This window comes from Muscardinus avellanarius (assembly GCF_963383645.1).
Source record: "Muscardinus avellanarius genome assembly, chromosome: 7".
Taxonomy (NCBI): Eukaryota; Metazoa; Chordata; class Mammalia; order Rodentia; family Gliridae; genus Muscardinus; species Muscardinus avellanarius.
Window position 1 is genome coordinate 36,346,790 of NC_137793.1, and position 21,796 is coordinate 36,368,585.

Consider the following 21,796-nt stretch of genomic DNA (forward strand, 5'->3'; position numbering starts at 1 on the left):
AGGAGAGAACCACTGTCCCCCTTCCACCATTGCTATCTTGTTTTCATGAGGGCTAAATCCAAACCTTTACAGAAGGGAGTCCTCTAGCTGTAAGATAATAAAAAGAGAATAGAGACAATCAGCTACTGCATGGGGAAAGAAGAAATCTGGTATACAGTTTGAACCAAGGTAAGTTAAATGGCTTTTTTATTATTTTATTATTTTTATTTATTTTTGTGTGTGTGTGTGGTACTGGGGGTAGAACCCAGAGGCTTTCTACCTCCGGGCTATACTCCCAGACCTATTTTTAGACTTTATTTGGAAACAGGGTCTCACTAAGTTGCTGAGAGCCTCACTACGTAGCTGAGGCTGGCTTCGAACCTATGCAATCCTCCTGTCTCAGCCTCCCAAGCGCTAGGATTACAAGTGTGCGCCACTACGCCCGGCTAGGTTAAATGGCTTTTAAAACAACAAGCTGAGTACAGTGGCACATGCCTGTAATCACAGCACATGGGAGGCGCAGACAGGAGAAAGGCATCTTAAGTCAGCCTCAGCAACTAACTTAATGAGAACCTCAGAAACTTATGGAGCCCTGTTTAAAAATAAAATAGGGCTAGCCGGGCATGGTGGGGCACACTTGTCCCCCGCTTGGGAGGCAGACAGGAGGATCGCGCAGGTTCGAAGTCAGCCTTGCTGGCTTAAGAGACCCTGTTTCCAAATAAAATATAAAATAGGTCTGGGAGTGTAGCCTGGAGGTAGAAGGGTTTCATCCCCAGTGCCACAAAAAAAAAAAAAAAAAAAAGAGCTGGGTGTAGCTCAACAGTAGAATGCCTCCGAGTTCAATCCCAAGTCAATAAATAAATAAATATCCCAAAAGAAAAATAATTTAAACCAACTGAAAGCATTTCTATCTAAATGTCCAGTTTTCATTCAAATAACTAATAGAAAAATATTACCCATATTCACACACACAAAAAAAAATAGTTATTAGAAATTAACCCCATGCCAGGCATGGTGGCACACACTTGTAATTACAACATTTGGGAGGCTGAGACAGGAGGATCATGGTTTGTGGACAGCCTCAGCTACTTAGTGAGGCCCTCTGCAAGTCAGTGAGACCCTATTCCAAAATAAAGAATAAATAATAAAGTTGGGGGTTTAGAATGTCCCTGGGTCCCACCCCCAGTACCACCACCAAAAAAAAAAAAAAAAAAAAAAAAAAAAAAACCCACAGAAATTAACTCCAAGTGAACGCAAATGTTGGACTTAGGAAACAAAGTCTTCAAAACAGATAAGACAAACTAGGGACAGTATGTGTGACAGTGGTCCCAGCAACTTGGGTAGTTGAGATGAGAGGATTAGTTAAGTCCAGGAATTCAGGTCCACCCTAGGCAACAGAAATACAAGCTACATTTTAAAAATTAGAATTCTAGACTAATTTTTTAAAAAAAAACCACAATATTTTAGATGAATAATTCACTAAGTGGACTTAGCAGAATGGAAATGAAAGGTAGAAGTAATATAAAGCACTTGCTTACAGATCCAAGAAACTTAAACCCAAAATGCACAAAATAAAAAACACCCTTAGGAACAAACTGCTGAAAGCCAAAGATCAGAAAATCTTCAAACTGTCAGGTATAAACAACACACCATCTATAACAGGCTAACTTCTTACCTGAAAGAATGCCAGAAGACATTGGAACAGCATACTTAAAGGGATGGAAGAAAACCCTGTCAGTCAAGAAGTTTATACCCAGCAAACTATCCTTCAAAACTCAAGTTAAATAACGGCATGTTCAGATAAACAAAAACTAGAGAATTTGTTGTCAGCTGACCTCCATTATAAGAGGTGCTCAAGCAAGGGAGGCAGTAGCAGATGAAAACACAGATCTCTAAGCAATGAAAACAATAAAAATTATTTTCTATTACATATATATGTAATATACATATATACACTTTTCTTTTTTTAAAGCTATGTAACTGTTGAAAGCAAAGAGTACAGCAATGTATACTGGGTTTACCAGTTATAATAACAATAAGGGCACTAAGGAAAAAGGCATTCTGTTTTAAGATTCCTGTACTTCAGCTAATGAAATTTAATATTCTCTCTCAATAGAGCAAGGACTAGATAAATAAAGGAAAGAGCAAGAAAGCAAAGAGATAACTACAAAGTCAATGGAAGAACTAAAATGGAATACTAAAAAACATCTGATCAGCACAAAAGATGGCAGGAAAGTTGAATTAAACAAGACAGCAGGATCGATCGCGATAAATGTAAACAGACACTCCCCCCTTTCTGGCTGCCCTGCATTGAGCAGGCGTCCTCCTCCAGGCCTTTCTGCCTGCTTGGCCTTGCCTCAGGCCCAAAGCAATGGAGCTAGCTATCCATGGGCTGAATCCTCTGAAACATGGGACAAAATAACCGTTTTTTTTTTTTTTTTTTAGCTTTTTTCCAACAAAAAGCTAACATACATTTTATATATATAAAATAAATTAAAACCCTTGGAACAATTTGTGTGTGTATGTGTGTGTGATACAGGGGATTGAACCCAGGGGCATTCTACCTCTGAGCTATACACACTCCCCTATTTTTTATTCTTCATTTTGAAACAGGGTTTCATTAAATTGCCAAGGGCCTCAACTAAGTAGAAGAGGCTGGCTGCAAACCTGGGATCCTCCTGTCTCAGCCTCCCAAGTACTGGGATTACAAAATTGCGCCACCCTACCTAGCCCTGTATTGAGGATTCAAAAGAATTGATTCTGGGGGCTGAGGATGTTGTTCAGCAGTAGACTACTTGTCTAAAATGCATGGGACCCCGGGTTTAATCCCTAGCATCATCAAAAGAATTGTGATTTTGTACCAGCCTTAGATGCAGTTGCAATGATCAAAACCTAAGTCCTATCCCTGGATCTTCTCTAAGATTAACATAGTATCTAACATAATATCTAACATAATTTAATATGTTAGATATTAATGTCTGAGAACTTTATGCTTTTTGTGATTTTTTTTTTTTTTTTTTTTTTTGGCTGTACTGGGTATAGAACCCAAGGGAATTCTACCTTTGAGCTACACCCCAGCCTTATGTTTTTATTCTTTATTTTGAAACAGGGTCTCAATAAGTTGCAAAGGGCCTAAGTAGCTAAGGCTGTTTTTAGGATCACCTGAGACAGTGATCCTCCTGTCTCAACCTCCAGAATGAATGCTGAGATTACAAGCATGCGCGATCAGCCTGGCCACAATTTGTGTGTGTGTGTGTGTGTGTGTGTGTGTGTGTGTATGTATCTGGGGATGGAACCCAGGGGCATTCGACCTACAAGCTATACCTCCTTCCCTATATTTTATTCTTTATTTTGAAACAGGGTCTCACTAAGTTGCAGAAAGCCTTACTAAGTAGCTGAGGCTGTCCGCAAACAGCGATCCTCCTGTCTCAGCCTCCCAAATGCTGAGATTACCATGTCGGGCTCGATTTCTTTATCTTCTATCTTTGCAAGGTACGCTCACTTGTGCTCAACTGCCCATGCTCGCTCGCTCACTCGCTCTTCTCAATATAACTCTGCCAGTGTTCATTTTTGCTTCCAATCCACCTGTATTCTGGAAATCTGAGAGCCATATTTCTTGGGGGTTGTTTTGGGGGGCAGTGGTTGGTACTGAAGATTGAACCCAGACTCTACCTCCAGGCTGCATCCTCAGCTCCCCTCCACCCTCTGCCATTCTAAAAATTTTGAAACAGGGCCTTACTCAGTTGCTGTGACTGACATTGAATCTGCCTTCCTCCTGTTTTTGACTTCCAAATACTGGGAATATAGGACTGTGCAAACCCTCCACGGCAGACATCTACTTTTCTATAAACTATGTACAAAGTATAACTACACTATCTCCAAATCATGGTGCAGTGAAACTCTCTGATGAGAAAGACTACTGGTTATTGTTTTGCTTAATTATTGGATCTCAGCTGTTTTTAATCAGGAAATCTGCCAAATAATTGGGACTAAAATAGGTGAGACAGTATTTTCTTTAAGCCACTTTTAAGCCAAATCTATTATTTCTAGAAATTTATAATACTAATCCCTACCAACTTTGCCAGAAAACATTTCCCTTTTAAAACACATCTTTGGGCCAGACATGGTGGCTCACGCTTGTAATCCCAGCATTCCGGAGGCTGAGACCAGAGGATTGCAGTTTGTGGACAGCATCAGCTACTTAGTGAGGCCCTCTGCAACTCAGTGAGACCCTGTTTCAAAATAAAGAATAAAAAATAGGGCAGGGGGTGTAGCTCGGTGGTTGAATGCCCCCCCTGGGTTCCATCCCCAGACCCACAAAAAAAAAAAAAAAAAAAAAAAACAGACAAACAAACAAAAATCTTTGGAAATGCTTTAAGTATACAATTCCGGCAATGTGAGATTCAAATTGGTGAATAAGAAAAGCAAACTCACACTTCAATTTCCAAAAGAAAATTAATCTTCCTATAAAATCAAAAGTTGTTTATTGTAAGCCAGGCGAGATGGTGGCACACGCTTGTAATCATAACATGTAAGAGGCAGGGACCTGAGGATTGCAGTTCGAGAACAGCCTCAGCTACTAGTGAGGCCTTTAGCAACTCAGTGAGACCCTGTTTCAAAAATAAAAACACTAAAAATAAGGGCTGTGGGTGCAGCTCAGAAGGTAGAATGTGCCCCTGGGTTCCATCCCCAGTACCACACACACACACACACACACACATACATACACACAAAGTTGTTTATTGTAAAGCTTAATTTGTGGAGGGGGGGGGTTACTGGGGGTGGAGGCTTTCTACCTCCGGGCTATACTCCCAGACCTATTTTATATTTTATTTGGAAACAGGGTGTCACTAAGTTGCTGAGAGCCTCACTAAGTAGCTGAGTCTAGCTTCCGACCCATGTGATCCTCCTGTCTCAGCCTCCCAAGCGCTAAAGCTTAATTTTTAAAATGGTAAAGTCTATTATTGTTTAGGAGGTCTGAAAGCATTAGGATGGTTTATTGTGGCACATCAAGCTAGACAAGCACCATAGCACTAAGCTCTATCTCTAGCCCTTTTACTTTTTTCAATGTGGCTACTAGGAACATTTCAACTGTGTATGTGGCTCATATATTTCTACTGAACAGTGCTGATAAGGACTTTTAATGCCACAAAGCCATAATCATAATGAGTGTTAGTCTGAATGTGGGACGGGAGCCATCAGCTCAAGTTATGTTCTGTGGAGTTTCCTACTTTTTCCCCAACACACTGTCAGCTGTTAACTTTCTATAACTAAGTCTGTTGTAATTATCTTTCCTGGTTCTCAGATGCTCAGGATACTCATAGGTCCTTTAAGTCTTCCCTCACTGGAGTACCTAAGCTTGCCCTACCAAAATCACCCCCCCCCAAAAAAAAAAACAACACCAAACCCAAACCAAAAAAAATCTTCAACATGATATCAAACAGAGTTAAAAAAAAAACCTTAGAGGAACTAATTTTCAACAACCCATCAAAGATCAATCCCAGAGTTTTCTAGAATTTTTAGTCTAGATCTAATTAACAAATGTTCAGGAAAAGCATAATGAGTAATTTATGAACACACCAGCCATAATTAGTTTCTGCAGAGGGTCAAAAACCCACTAAGCTATTTTGGTTGTTATTGGGTTGTTGTTTTATTCTTTGGGTTCTTGAAATACAGCTTCATCATTCTGCCCAGGCTGGTCTCAAATTCATGGACTCAATTGACCTTCTCAGGCTCCAGAGTAACTAGGATTATAGGCATGCATCCCAAATCCCAGCTTCCACTAAGCTATGTTTGCTTTTCAGATTCTCTATTTCTTATTAGAAATCTTCAAGTTCTCTGTCAGCTCCAAGAATCTCATAATAGCTTTAAGACAGCATTGGTAAAGGTTATAATGAATAAGAGAATTAAAAAGTCATCAGCAGATTATAGCTTTGGTATTTTAAATGGAATACCTCTGATGTGTTTTATTATTTAAGTAGTTCTACCTGTCTACCTTTTCTCTCTTTCACTTTGTGGAATCAACCCACTAGTTCACCATTTCTTTGTACTCTATTTGAAAATATACTGGGTTTTCCATGGTAAAGAACAAAAACACATTTTTCTTTTACAAATAAAAGCTATTTTCTTAAGTACTATAATGTAACAAATCAGTAGCTGCAATTCTGTATGTCTGCCTTGTTATAAAACTAAATTTTAGAACAAAACCTAATGAGTCTACCTCCTAAACCCGTTCTTCCCAGTCTGCCCTATGCCATTACTCTTTCCATAGATATACTCTTCATTCAGACCACTAGGAAATCTCAACAACTCTCTTTGAAAACTACAGCATCTGAACACCTCTCATTCTACCAACTACAACACCTTGGTAAAAAGCATCTTTATTTGAACCAGTGCTTCTAACTGGTATCCAAGCTTCCACCTTTACCCCCTCATGGTATATTCTCCAAATGGTGATCAGTGATATTTTAAAGACATAAGTCAGATCACATCAACTCTGTGCTCAAATCCTTCTAATGCCTTCCTATGTCACTCAAATTAAAACCTTAAGTATTTATCAAGCACTATAAGGTTCTACACTGCTAGGTCCTCACTAGCCTCTGACCTCAGTCTTAATGGACCCCTTATCTTTTAATTACACCAAGCATAGTCCCATGTCTTACAAGAGAGATCTTCATGATACTTGCAAGGGGATGATCGTGCAGCTGCTCACAGTGTCCGCTCTTAAGTCAAAGAGGCCTTCCCTAACTACTCCATTTACCTTTTGGTACTGGAGGTTGAGCCCTGGGACATTCTAAGTTGCTGAGAGTCTTGCTAAGTTGCTCTGGCTGGCCTTGAATCTGGGATCCTTCTGTCTGAGCCTCACAAATTTTGGGATTATAGACATACACCACCATGCTCAGCTCTTCCCAAATTTGTCTAAAGAGTATCAACATAGCTGTCTCAGTCTCACCATCTTTTTCTCACTCTGCTTTCATTTCTTCATGATACTATAGCTTTTATTTGCTTATTGTCTCCTGCAAGTGGAATGAAAGTCCCATAACTTAGTTTTGTTGTTTTTGTTGTTGTTTTGTTTTGTTTTTGCAGGTCTGGGGATGGAACCCAGGGGCATTTGACCTCCGAGCTACACCCCCTGCCCTATTTTTTATTCTTTATTTTGAAACCGAGTCTCACTGAGTTGCAGAGGGCCTCACTAAGTAGCTGAGGCTGGCTGCGAACCACGATCCTCCAGGTCTCAGCCTCCGGAATGCTGGGATTACAAGCGTGCATTCCAACGCCCGGCCTCATAACTTAGTTTTGTTCAGCACACTTAGAACAGGGCTGTTGTTAAGGTTCACTAAGGACTTGATGCATATTTAACACTTATCTTACTTCAGCATGGAACAACTTGATTAGTACAAATACATATATGAAAGTTATAACTAAAATCCAATGAATGTAAAGACATTAAGCCTGTAAAAACCAGGCAACTCAATCTGGACCCTTAAGTTCCAGTCTCACAAGATAGCATGAACACAAATACACAGAGAAGACATAACAGCAGCATACAAAATTTTAAAAATCGTATTTTACATTCCCAAATTTATCTTTCCTTCTACCCAGGTAGTCAGTTTGTATATACTTGAGGAGCATATATGTGTTTAAACCTGACTTTAGTGGTCAATGACATGGATTTAGCAGGGTAGAGCCCCTGGGAAAACTGAAATCTGAGACATTTGAGTTTACCACATAGAAATGCTTTTTACAGCAGTCCCAGCTTTACTCAGTTCTGGAAACTAATTCTAGATGTGACACATTCTTGTTACTCCAGGGTGACCTTCAAGCAATCAAGCTATATGCAGAAGAAATTGGTAGGGTATGAAATTTCTTATACAGGATCAACACCACTCACTCAGAAGCTGCCCAGTGTTAGAGGAAATACCACAGTTGTTTAGTGTTTTATTTAAAAGTCCATGCTAAGTGGCAGCAACTGCCCTCCCCCATACATCCAGTGAATGAATCTTTTTAAGGGCCTATCCTCTATATGGAAATTAGAGAAAGAAGCTCAGATTCCAGTGAAAGAGACACTCATATTAACTAATCATTACATCATCACAAGTATACCTCATTTCTCTTCCTTATGTAATCATTCAACTGTCAGGGGGTCAGGGTAGAAAAGTAATGATGGTAATGTATTCACCTCAACATTCTTTCCATCTTAGAGCAGGTCTGGGTGACAGGCAGGAAGATGAGATAAGGAGGACCTAGAGATACTTGTTCTAGCATCAGTCAGAAAAATTGAGTGTGAAGCCCAGCAATTTTGGGTAGGGGTGTTTCTAGCGGCTGAACCCAAGGATGTTCTATCACTAACCTATACCCGTAGCCTTTTTTCTATTTATTTTGAAACAGTCTCTCACTAAATTGCTGAAAATGGCCTTGAATTTGTGATACTCCTGTCTTAGCCTCCCAAGTACTGGATTCCTGGCCTGTACTGTTACCAGCTCTACTAATTTCAATGAGAATGGCTATTAAAAGCAATCTCTTCTGTTTCCATGAGACCATTTTATCATGAGTAAAATGACTATATAAACTATTTCTTAGCAATTAAATTTTAAAAACCAACAAGCTCAGTGAGATGTGAAAAGACAATATGTGTATCTTCTTTACCTTTTGTTAACAAGAAAAGCAAAATTAGAGAAGCCATGTACAAAAGACTTCCAAGTCTTGCTGTATGCAAAGGTAGTGCTACCCTTGGGAAAAAAAGAAAAAGAGAAAGTGGGGAGGGGAGAAGAAAAGAAACTTTCAATAGGGCTCTAAAATAGAGGTGTAGCTCAGTAGTACAGCACTTTCCAAGCAAGAATTTGACCTCCAGCACTTCAAAAAAATAGTGATGATGATGATGATTCTGCTTTAAATTCAGTAGGAGCTAGTATGGACTGTTCACTATTCTACTTTTTCACATTTGATCATGCTCCCCATAAGACATGTTAAAGTTGTCCATCAAATACTTTAATGATACACCCCACTTCTTAGTTAACTTATAGAAGCAGAAACCACTTCTTTGACATAATTTCTTTTTTTCTTTCTTTTTTGGTACTGGGGGTGGAACCCAGGGGCTTTCTACCTCTGGGCTATCCTCCCTGACCCACTTTATATTTTATTTGGAAACAGGGTCTCACTAAGTTGCTGAGAGCCTCACTAAGTAGCTGAGGTTGGCTTCGAACCTGTGCGATCATCCTATCTCAGCCTCCCAAGTACTGGGATTACAAGAATGCACCACCATGCCTGGCTTAACGTAATTTCATTAAAAAAAAAAAAAAAACATTAAAAATTGCTAGCATCAGTTCTGAAGTTTCTGCCTCCTTTAAAACTCTTTCCTGAGCCAGGGATGATGGTGCACACTTGTAATCCCAGTACTTGGGAAGCTGAGACATGAGGATTGCAGGTTCATGGCCAACCTCAGTAACTTGTAAAGCCCTTCACAAATGGTGAGACCCTGTTTCAAAGTAAAGAATAAAAATAGGCTGGGGATAGCTCAGAGGTAGAAAGCCCCTGGTTTAAATCCCCAGTATCATACCAAGAAAAAAAAAAAAAAAAAAACCTCTTTTCTCTCAGCTTTCTGAATACTGCTTTCCACATGACTATTTGTCACCAGTCTATCAGTTTGATATCTAACTCACTTTTAGGTGTTCTATATGACCAATCCCTGACCCTGTTTTCTATTCCCTTACCCACTCTCCTTAAATACTTATGTCCATGACTTTAAATTACCATCTGTGTGTATAACACACACACACACACACACACACACACACACACACGTATCTCCATCCCTCCTCTTCCCAATAATTTTTAGAATAAGATGCCTTACATGCTACTCAAATAGAATTCCCTTCCCCACCTTTCACCTCAGGCAACAGTACCACCATCTCTATCTATTCATTGGTTCACATCCAAAACCTGGGTGTCAGCTTCTCTCTCAGGTCTGTACCCAATCCAACCAACCACATCCAAGATATCCTGCCACCAACCCTTACTGTCTCTAGCCAAGACCACAGTGACAACTTGGGTCTCTGTTTCCATTCCTGCCCCTGCCAACCCATCCTCCACTCGATAGTCAGTGATGTTTAAACTAAATGGACTCCATGGCCCCCTCACACAAAATCCTTTAATTAGCTTTCTACTATATTTATAGTAAGATGTACTGGCCCCTTTTTAGTTCTTTGGACATACCACTCTTTTCCACCTCAGTCCTTTTACATATGGCATTTCACTGGATTAGTCATTTCATCCTATCATCAACTTATTCTGCATGTTCCCACTGTCACACTTATTCTTTCCCAAAATCCAATTAAAATTAGGTTGGAATATATCCTCACTAGCAAAGTTTTCTTTCAAAGCACTGAAAAAATAATTTGTCATGATGTTCTTTATTTGGTTAATTTCTGTCTAGGCAGAGGCAGTATCTGATTTGCTAATTACTGTTATCACCCATCATCACATGGTATCACAGCATGTTAACAACACCCCCAATAAATACTTAAAACTTGAAAGTTCATAAGTGTTGGTTCAAGAATGGCTGTGTATTACAGCAAAATGTAGCAAAGATATCTGTTCCTCTAGAGTTGGACATTTAGGCAAAATACTTTTAAAAGTTCACAATACGGAGCAATGAAAGGAATTTAAAGCTGGGCATGGTGGCGCACACTTGTAATCCCATTACTTGGAAGCCTGAGGCAGGAGGATCACAGGTTCACTGCCAGCCTCAGCTACTTAGTGAGGCCCTCCACAATATGGTAAGAACCTGTTTCAAAATAAAGAATTAAAAATAGAGCTGGAGATGAAGCTGGGCATAGTGGCGTACGCTCCCAATCCCAGTACTTGTGAGGCTGAGACAGGAGATCACAGGTTTGAAGCCAACCTCAGCAGCTTAGTGAGTAAGGATCTCAGAAACTTAGTGAGACTCTGTTTCGAAATGAGATATAAAACAGGTCTGAGGGTATAGTCCAGAGGTAGAGCCCCTGGGTTCTATCCCCAGTACCACACACACACACACACACACACACACACACACACACACACACACAAAATAGAGCTGGAGGTGTAGCTCAGAAGTAGAATGGCCCTGGGTTCAATTCCCAGTACAGGGAAGGAAAAAAAATAATTCAAGTAGAAGGAAGATAATATAGTTCTTTCCGCTAACAAGTTCCTAGAGCACTTACCTTTACTTATTTTGTTCTTCCAAAGTTCCTAAGAGTTAGATCCATAGAAGATACTAAAGCACTTAGTGTAGAGTATGTGACAATCGGTCAAATACTAGAATTAAATGTTACAGAAATCCTACATATAATTCACCATCAACTAGAAACAGTAGACAAGGTTTATGGAGACAAGTCAATCTTGACAGACTAGGAACAACTTTGGGGGATCTAGTCACCCTATGTTATCATACATCCCTTGCCAACAGTGGTGCATGACCATATTTACCTACTGAAAATCACACGTATGTTTTTAACACATCTGTTAAAATTCTAAGCAAAATTATCCTCAATGTGTGGTTATGAATCCAACCAAACTCAAAGAATCTGAGTAGGGGTGTAGTTTAGTGGTAGAGTATTTGACTAGCATTCACAAAGCAATGTAAAAAACTACAAAGAATTCATTACCTGTTGCATAAATGAAACTCTGAATTTAACACTTCATAAACTATATTCATCTAATATTGTAGGAATTAAGATAATAAAAAGCTAAAATCCTAAAGTCCAAATTTAGCCTTTCTAAAGGGTCAGTATGCCGGGCATGGTGGTACATACTAGTAATCCCAGCATTTGAAAGCCTGAGACAGGAAGATCATGGCTCAAGGCCAGAATCAGCTACTACTTAATGAGGCCTTTTGTAAATCAGTGAGACCCTGTTTCAAAATAAAGAATAAAAAAATCGGGCTGAGGGTGTAGCTCAGAGGTAGAAAGCCCCTGGGTTCCATCCTCAGTACCGCAAATAAATAAATAAATAAATAAATAAATAAATAAATAAATAGGGTCAGTATAAGAGCAAAATAGTAGCTACACTCAACATTATTTTGCCAAGTACTGACCATGGCCCTTTTATTGTACTTACTTCTTAATCTTCACAATAATCCTCAAAGCTAAGGAAGATGGGGCCCAAGTGTTGGGTGACTTCTTAATTTACTAGGTAACTAAAAATACAAGTAAGTGTTCTACTGTATGTATGTAGGCATATTTTTTTGTGGTACTGGAGATTGAACCCAAGGTCATTCTAACTCTGAGCTACAACCCTAGCCCAATTCTTTTTTATTTTGAAAAAGGGTCTCTAATTTATCACACTGGCCTTGAATCTGTAATCCTGTCAAATACTGGGATTATAGACATTTGCCACCACACCCGCTGGGTGTTGTTTATTAGATGCTGGAAACTGGACATTGACAGTCAAAAACAAAAATTCAAATACTAAATAAGCCTAAAGTCTTATAGAATCTAAAGTGCTTCGTTACTAACAGAATTTAACTTAACAAAACCTCTCTGAAAAATACACAAGTTCAAGGTAAGTAATAGCCCTCAATTTAATGCTTTTCTAAAATTTATAGTTTTTTTTTTGTTTTTTTTTTTTTTTTTGGTGGTACTTGGGGTAGAACCTAGGGGCTTTCTACCCCTGGCCTACACTCCCACACCTAATTTATATTTTATTTAGAAACAGAGCCTAAGTTGCTGAGAGCCTCACTAAATAATAGCTGAGTGCTAACTTCGAACATGAGCAATCCTCCTGTCTCAGCCTACCAAGTGCTAGGATTACAAGCTTGGGCCACCACGCCCGGGTAAAACTTACAGGTTTTAAAGACAGCCTGCCTAACTGATAAAATCCTTAAGTTTGGTGAAATGAATCTGAAATATGCTTGTCTAAAGTTTTGAGTAGCAAAAGTGCTCTAAGAAAAGGAAAATTACCAACTCCAGAAATACTTTAGTCTACAGTGATTTGAAGGCTTGAAGAAAAAAAGTGTTTTAGAAATTGTTTGGCTTCTGTATGACAAAATTCCACAACGGGAACAGTAGTAGTATTATCTAAAGTTAAATGTCAGGCTTTTAAACAATCAATAAGCTGTAAGGGTTGGTACCTATGCAGTTATTTAACTATAAATGTTACTTTATCAAATGTTAAGACAAGTCTTTAATGAAATTACTATATGAGATCAAATCCAACAGAAATCACAGGCTCTAAATTTAACTTTTCTACACTATGATCATTTCAACCTATGTGGTACCAACTGCATTCACAAAATTCCATCAACATAGTCACTATATACTTTCAGAAAGGCAGACTTCAAGTAACTGGACATCATAAAAAGTTATATATTAATCTAGTCTCAAAAGCATCAATATTATCTCAAAATAAATTGGGGTTTTTTTTTTTTTTGTATTTTTGGTGATACTGGGGGTGGAACCCAGAGGCTTTTCTACCTCCGGGCTATACTCCCAGACCTATTTTATACTTTATTTGGAAACAGGGTCTAAGTTGCTGAGAGCCTAAGTAGCTGAGGCTGGCTTTGAACCTGTGCGATCCTCCTGCCTCAGCCTCCCGAGAGCTGGGATTACAAGCGTGCACCACCACGCCCGGCTAAAAATAATGGTTTTGTACTCTGAGAAATGTCTTACAGGCACGTTAAAAACCAACAGTTACTAAAGTCAGTAAGAGTGTATGGGAATGGTTTTCTGTTCAGAAAGTATAAGCACTTGTGCTAAGACCCCCAGAAGGTCTCTCTGAATACCCACTATGGAAAAAAAAATTCTGTGCCTCTCTTTTTAAACGACTTGCCCCTCCGCCAAATTTTTCTGATATAGCCACCTTCCAAAAGGTTTACGTTATAAAAGGTTTACGTTATAAAAACTAAATTTACGCCATTAACAGGAACAAGATTCCTACAATCCTTTGCATATTCAACACTGCAAAAACTTGAGCTTTAATAATTGATGGCACATATACACACCCACCCTATTAAGACTTTTCCCTAAAACACCGACGTTTCCACTCCTGGGATCCCTAATGGGTGTACACAAGCCATAGTCTGCAATCTAAAAAGGGCACAGATGGTATGTGCTCTCCACCCTCTCCCGAGAGAGGTCCTCACCTACACCTCTGGCATGCTTCCTGCTCTGAACCCACAAACCCAACTGTAAACTCGGAGAGAGGTGGTAACTGACCAAGTGCGGGTGAGAAGGATACTGTACACGACCTATATAACTCAACAGGGAAGGCTGTTCAATGCAGCCTCTCCAATATCATGTAACCGGCCTAATCCGCTGCAAACTTTTAAGAGATTAAGTTACGTTCCACTGCACCGCCACCCTTGACAGCTGAATCCGGTGATGCCGGCGAGCCCGCCGCGCGCGTCCACTCCCGCCACCTCGCCCGGGAGAGCCGGCGGCCACGTCCCGCGGCCAGCGCGCACGAGGGGATGGACGGGGAGGCGGCCGCGCGAGCTCACCTTCTCCAGCTCGTCGTGGAGCTCCGCCAGGCTGGGCCGGAGCAGCTTCTCGCCCAGCTGCGCGACTGTGTGCCGGTAGTGGTCGATCCTGGGCACGGCGTCCATGGTGTTGTGGCCGAAGGTGCGCAGGTAGTAGGTGTTGGTGTGGGTATCGTAGTAGTAGTGCTGGTGGTGGCCGCTGCCGCCGCCCGAGTGCAGGCTGCTGCCCTCGCTCAGCACCGTGTCCCCGCCGTTCTGGAAGCTCACGTTGGGCCCGTCGCCGCCGACCCCCGCGGCATCCGACAGGCTGTCGTCCGCGGACGAGGAGGCGGCCGGGTCCACGAAGTTCACGCGGAAGCGGCCCTTGGCTTCCTCGCTGCCCTTGGCCGACCCGCTCTCGCCGCCGGCCTTCCCGTCCGCGGGGGTCTCCTTGCCGCCCGCCGCCGCCGCGGCCGCCGCCGCCGCCGCCCGCCCGGCGCTCTCGGACACCGGGTCCACCTGGAAGCGGCTCTGGCTCGGGGTGGGCCCCAGGGGTCTGCCCAGCCCGTCCCCCGCCGCCGCCGCGCCCTCGCCCCGGCCCGCCGCCGCCGCAGCATCCTCGGGCGCGGAGGGCGCCGCGGTGCCCGGCAGGTCCACGCCGGCGGCGGCCAGCGGCGGCGCCCCGGCCCCGGAGGAGGGCGCCGTGGGCCGCGGCTCCATTGCCGCCCGACGCTGGGAAGCCGCGGAGTCGGGCGAACGCCGCGGGCTGCGCGCCTCCGCCACTCGGCCGGCCGCGGGTGCGCGGCCACTGGAGGCGAGGCCGGCGAGACCGCTCCGCTGCCGCCCGCGCGCGGCCCCACACCGCCAGCTGCCGAGCCGGGCGCGAGTGCGGCGGGCGCGGGCGGGCCGCGGTTTAAAGGCTCGGCGCGGCGGCCCGGCACGCGGGGGGCGTGGCCTGCGCTGGGCCCGCCCCCTGCCCGCCCCCGCGGCGCCGGCCCCAGGCCGCCCGGCCCGCCCGCGCCGCCGCCCCACGGCCGCCCTGGGTCGCGCCACGCCGCTCGGCCGCCGCAGCCTGCTTCAGGGCGCTCGCTTGGCTGGCTGGCTTGCTTCTTTTTTATTTTTTTCTAATTCTAAACTCGCAGTGCTCCGGCTGAGCGCGCGAGATCTCGCGAGATGCTGCGGGGCGGCCGGGCCTCTTCCCTGCGGCGCGTGGTACCCGAGGCCGGGCCGGACCGCCGCCGCGCGCAGCCTGCGGGGATGCTGGCGGCCCGCCCGCCCCGCCCGGCTTCCGGAGGCGCCGGCCCGCGCTCGCGCCGCTCGGCCCCGGGCCGCCGCCCTCCCCGCCCCTCGGAGCGGCGCTTTCACCCGCGGGCAGCGAGATTTGCATAACCAGAGATGAATACCAGTCCCGAGGCAATGGGTGTGTCCGCACTTCCGAGGACACCTTTATTTTAAAAAACCGGTGTTTGAAACTGAGAAGGGAGTCTAGTCGTGATTTTGTTTGGACTCAATTTTAACTTAATAGGAAGCACAGCCCTGAGTTGCAATGATAGCTGTTAACTAACCGTAAAGCTTCCCAGTGCTTTAGGCAGGTTTCCAGGGGGTTTAGGTTTAGAAGAATTTCTCCAGGGTTTAACATCCACAGGAAGGTATTCTGCTCTGCAGCCTGTTTTCTCCTCTGCAAAAATGTAGAGAAATGTAACTATTTTTCAAGTTTCCTTAGCATCAAAATCCACCTTTAGCTTACTTTTTACCCAAAGCCCCAAGTAAAAACTGAATAGCATTAAGTGGCTTCCTCTGATCTCTTGGTTTTGGCTTATGTGTTTAACTTTGTGTATTTCTAGATTTTATTTATGGACATAGGCACCATCTTTTGCTGAATCCTTGAAGCATTATCAAAGAGTTTGTGAGCAAACAGCTGTACTTGATTTTCTTTGTGAAAACGCTAGGAATTAAAAAAACAACCAGGTAATTTTCATGAAAATTGGCATAGCCAAGATTTCATTTGACCTTGACAACCTATCAGCTCATTTTATTATCTGTACTTTAAAGATGAAATAGAAAGGAACAGCTTTTGGGTCATGGAGCCAAGGTTACTGAAGCCCCCCTCTTGACCTTCCGCAGTAGCAGCAGAAACCCAGAGGAGGCCAAAAAATCAGGTAGTCTTTAAACAGTGCAGTTTTCAACTAGGAAATTGCTACCCTAGTAGTTGGTCTTTGTGGTTTCTTTCAGCTCCAAAGCTAATTTATGGCTGTTGTAATTCATCATTAAGCTACGTGTGTGTGTGTGTGTGTGTGTGTTTGTGTGTGTCGCATTGGGGATTGAACCCAAGGGTATTCTACCTCTAAGTTACACCCCCAGCTCTAATTTATTTTTAATTTTGAAACAGGGTCTCATTAAATTGCTGAAAGCCTCACTAAATTGCTACCACTAGCCATGAACCTGTGATCCTGCTAACTTGGCCACCCAGGATTATAGTGATTATAGGCATATATGAGAGAAGTAGACAAAATATATAGCCTATGTCCAAGAAATGAGTGCTAAGGAAAGGGTTATGTGTGAGATAGGAATGGTAAAGTTTTCCATAGGTTGGCCCCATGCATCTGAGTAAGGAAGCAAATGGTGCAAATATTTGGAAAAAAGAGTGTTTCGAGCAGAGAACGACCAAAGACCCAAAAGAAAGAGTGTGCCAGCTGTGTCCATGGGATTACATGTCGGCCAGATTGGCTGGAGCTGTGTAAAACATGTAAGAATTATAGGTGATTAGGTCAGAGTTTGGGGTTATGGGACATGATACACTAGAATGTGAAGGTTATCTTTGACTATTGAATATACTTTGGCTTTTATTCTGGTGGAATGATGTAATAGCTCACGATTTCTTACAGAATACCAAAGAATGGGTGGCTTAATCAACAGAAATTTACTTTCTCATAGTTCTCAACTCTAGAAGGTCTAAGATCAGGGAGCACCACCATGGTCATGTTCACGTTAGGACTCTTCAGCCAGCCGGTAGCTGTCCTCTCTATGTGTCCTTACATGATGGGGAGCAAACTGTGGATCTTCCTTTTCCCATTAGGGCACCAGTTCTACTAGATCAGAGCTCTACTCTTGTGACCTCTTTCAACTGTAAGATTACCTCCTTAAAAGGGTTATTTTCAGTACAGTCATGAGGAGGTACTTTAACATAATATTTGGGCTATACAGTCCATAGCAGATGGCAAATCACAGGGTTGGCATATGACAGAATTTTGAGCTGCATGATGATGTGTCAGGAAGGTAGTCTCATAAGATCATAATGGAGCTGAAAAATTCCTATCCTCTAGTATTTTTAGTATACCTTTTCTATATTTAGGTACACCAGTACCATTGTGTTACAGTTGCCTACAGTACTCAGCACAGGGACATGCTGTGCAGGTTTGTAGCCCAGGAGCAAAAGGCGATGCCATGTAATCTAAATAGGCAGTAGGCTATACTGTTTAGGTTTGTGTCTGTATACTCTTGATGATTGCACAGAACAAAATTGCCTAACAATGAATTTCTTATGACACATCCCTATTGATAAAAACACATGATTATATTAAGGGTCAGTCTAACTGCCACATTGTAAATAAGAGAGTAAGTGGTGGAAGCACAGAAAGGAGCAAGAGAGATGGCAGCGGTCCCAAAAGTGATGATTTGGCTTTGGCCAGAGAAGGTCCAGTAGAAAGGGGGTTGAGTGGTTGAATTCTGGGGCGGCAATAGAATTTGCTGATGGATATGGACTACGAAAGAAAGAACCTAAGGGTTTGGGCCTCAGCAAATGGTATTGCTGTTTTTTGAGATGGAAGAGAAGGCAAAGGAGCACATCTGAGTTAAATAACAGAAGCTCAGTTGGCAATGTGTTTTGGAGGAAACACAAATAAATGTACAGTAATAGTCACTCAGATAAATGCATAATTGCACACAGAAATTCTAGGAGACAGGAACATGATACAATGAGAATGCAAAATTGAGAGTCCAGATTTAGGAAGTGACTTTTCAGCAGAGGACTGGAGGATGCTTAGACCAAACTGTAACATGCAGAGAGTTTCAAAGGAGAGAAATACTGTGGATAAAAACCTTCCTGAAGTAAACATGGCCTATGAGAACTTGAAGTCAGTTCTGCTAAAGCATAGGGATAATGGGGGCAAAAGAGTAAGAGATGAATCTACTCTAAAAGCACCATAAAACTATCATTGGGTTTCCAGGGACATAGAGGGGCACATGTTCAGATTCACATTTATTAAACCTCACTTATGTTATGGAAAGAAGAGTAGAGGAGGATTAGTAAGCAAGATAAGGCTGGACACAGTTTCACTAATCTAGGCATAAAATGGTAGTAATAATTAGTAGCTAGGGCCGGGCGGGCGTGGTGGTGCACACTTGTAATCCCCATGCTTGGGAGGCGGAGACAGGAGGGTCACATAGGTTCAAAGCCAGCCTCGCTGGCTTAAGAGACCCTGTTTCTAAATAAATATATAAAATAGGTCTGGGAGTGTAGCCCGGAGGTAGAAGGGTTTCCAGGAACCCCAGTACCACCAAAATAAGAAGAAGGAGAAGGAGAAGGAGGAGGAGATCAGTAAAATGGGAGATCAGTAAAGAGGAAGAGTTTCAGGAGAAATAATCCAAATATACATGTGAAACTGGTAGAAGCATTATCAGAAAATCTCCTTTAGTTAGCCATCAACACTCTCTTGGCTATTAGATTTATCAGATGCCAGTTTAGAGATTAATCATCATGAAGAGAACAAACTCATTTTCAGTGTTATGATGAAGAACCTCATTTATTCTGTTCATTGTTTCCTGTTGCCAAAAGGCTAGCCTTTCACAGTGTAGATACTGGTGAACTTACTACTAAATTGTTGGATTTATTTAGATGTTAAGACTTAGGTGGTTGCTATTCCAAAAGTCTCATTTCATAAACGCTAAAATATCCTAAAAGAAGAAATAAGTGATGTTAGATCTACAACTTCCCATCTCTGCAGCATTAGAATATGTAAAGTACAAAACCATGTAGAGCAATCCTTCCCACCCCCACTTTTTTTTTTCTTTTGTTTTGTTTTTACAGTGACTCTTAGACATGCTGTGCTAACATTCTGCCTAGTTATGGTTTTGCGTTTTTACTAGCTGGCATTCAGCACACAAATTAAGTCAGTGGTTATTTCCCTCGAGAAATATAGTGATTATCCTATCATGGGGGGATAAAAGTTACCTTAGAGAAGTTTGTTTATGCTGTAAATGTCATAATTGGTTTTCTTACCTGAATCCCAATCACATTCTTCCTTAATTAAAATTTATAAAGATTTTAAAGTCGGTATAGCATCAAATATTAATCAAAACTTTCCTACGCTTTTTCTCTGCATAATATTTAAGCTTGTGTTTGTAAATTGTGTCTTTCAAAAAAGACAGCCCCCAAGTTTTTATTTAAATTGTTATGTTTTGCTTTTCCAAATTTTCATGTCATGACCTCATGAAATGAGTCTCTTTCCTCATTTCCTGCTTCCACCTACACATGTATTTGTCCTAAAGCTAATCAAGGAAATCTCTTCCAACTTAAATTCTGCATTTTGGAAGGTTATTTTTCTTCTGTATTGATTTCTTTTTATACTTCTAACTATATAGGCTATGAACTTTTGCAAACTTCAAAGTTCAAGATTGCTATCAAATGTTAATATATGAAGTAAATAGCTTTACATAATCACCTCATGGTTATTGATGTCCACTACAGTTCCAGACTGCTGAGATTTGAATCTCAGCTTTGCTATTTACTGGCTTTGGGCCAGTATGGTTTCTGTGCCTCAGTTTTTTTCATTTGTAAAATGGAAAATAACAATGATAGCTGCCATGTGGATATATAAAGATTATCTTTAAGTTCTTAGAATGATGCCTGACACATGGTAAGGCCTTCTGTTTCTATATATCAAATGAGTTGGGGTTTTTTTTTGTTTTTTTTTTGTTTGTTTGTTTGTTTGTTTTGGGTGGTACTGGGGTTCCTGGAAACCCTTCTACCTCCGGGCTACACTCCCAGACCTATTTTATATTTTTGAAACAGGGTCTCTTACGCCAGCGCGGCTGGCTTCGAACCTGCGTGATCCTCCTGTCTCTGCCTCCCAAGCGCGGGGATTACAAGCGTGCGCCACCACGCCCGGCGACTGTTACATACTTTTTAAAGCCATTATTAGTATCATGTTGCTGCCACTTATTTAGAAGATATAACAGTCCAGACCAAGGATTTTTTTGTTTTGTTTTTCATCTTAAATCCATTATTTTCTTTCATAGGCTCTTTAAAATTAATGGGTACCAATATGCTATAGAAACATTTGATTTGCATTTACTATATTGTACTATACTTTCATTAAAAAAAGATATTTACAACACAGACACTGACACTTGTGAGACGCACAAACACACACCTTAATAATTTGTTTACTTACATGGAGTCAAATAATAGATAATAACAATATAATAAACCTAACTAAACTGCATACCTATGTTTTCTTCACAAGTAATGAAATTTTTAAATTTTATATTCTATTCTTTAGTGATTAATCCATTTTTACTTTCAAAATATATCATAAATATAATCAAGAAATGGTTTTATAATTGTTCTAAGATGCCTCAAATTAAAAAAAAAAATATGGGAGACTTCCGGGAAGATGGCGACAGAGAAAAGCGGGGCTTAAGAGCCCCGCTAACAACAAATCTCCATTACCACAAAATCAGCGCCTTTCAAAGCCAGAAAACAACATCACCAGAGAAACAAAAAAAATCACCAGGCTCCAGAGAGAAAGCGGACTGAGAACAGAGCCACAGAGGAGATCCTCACGCCAGAGGACGCGGCTTCACGCCTGAGGACGCGGCAGCAGCGCCATACTGCTGGCGGCAGCGGAGAATTCACGGGACGGCCACAGCAAGCCGAGGGGAGCCGCTGCGGAACAGCCAGGCGGGATTTCTCGGCGCAGAGGGCATCTAAAGCTCCCAGTGGCTGAGCTCAGCACACGCTGCAGGGATTCAGAGTGGAAATCAAAACCAAGAAAAAAAAAAAAACGCCAGCCCCATAGCCGAGGGCGTAGCAGCGGCGCCATATTGCCACCGGCGGCAACAGCACCGAATTCACTGAATTCAGTACAGCTACATCTGCGTACTCAAGAACAGTGAGTCAAATTGTGGGCCACAGCGGAGAAATCCCAGTACTGTACTCACTGGGACTTGACCCAGTGGGAGAGGGGCGGTGGCAGTGATATCACACCATAGGAGAACGTGCAACCTGGCACCCCCCACAGTCTAAAGCAGCCTCTATCGACTCTCTGGGTCGGAGACTCTGTGATACAACCCAGTAAAGGAGTAGTGGGGTCTGAGATACTA

At 42.2% G+C, this 21,796-nt stretch overlaps 1 protein-coding gene across 1 annotated transcript in view; it reads right to left on the reverse strand.

Moving 5' to 3' along the window:
• The window catches only part of SLC12A2 (solute carrier family 12 member 2), a gene marked incomplete at both ends in the record, with an annotated part of 110,634 nt that extends 95,501 nt beyond the window's left edge, over positions 1-15,133 (reverse strand). The window contains one exon of the mRNA XM_080698927.1: positions 14,456-15,133. Within this exon, the coding sequence (XP_080555053.1) occupies positions 14,456-15,133 (678 nt within the window). The remainder of the gene's footprint in view (positions 1-14,455) is intronic.
• Between the last annotated feature and the right edge of the window lie 6,663 nt (positions 15,134-21,796).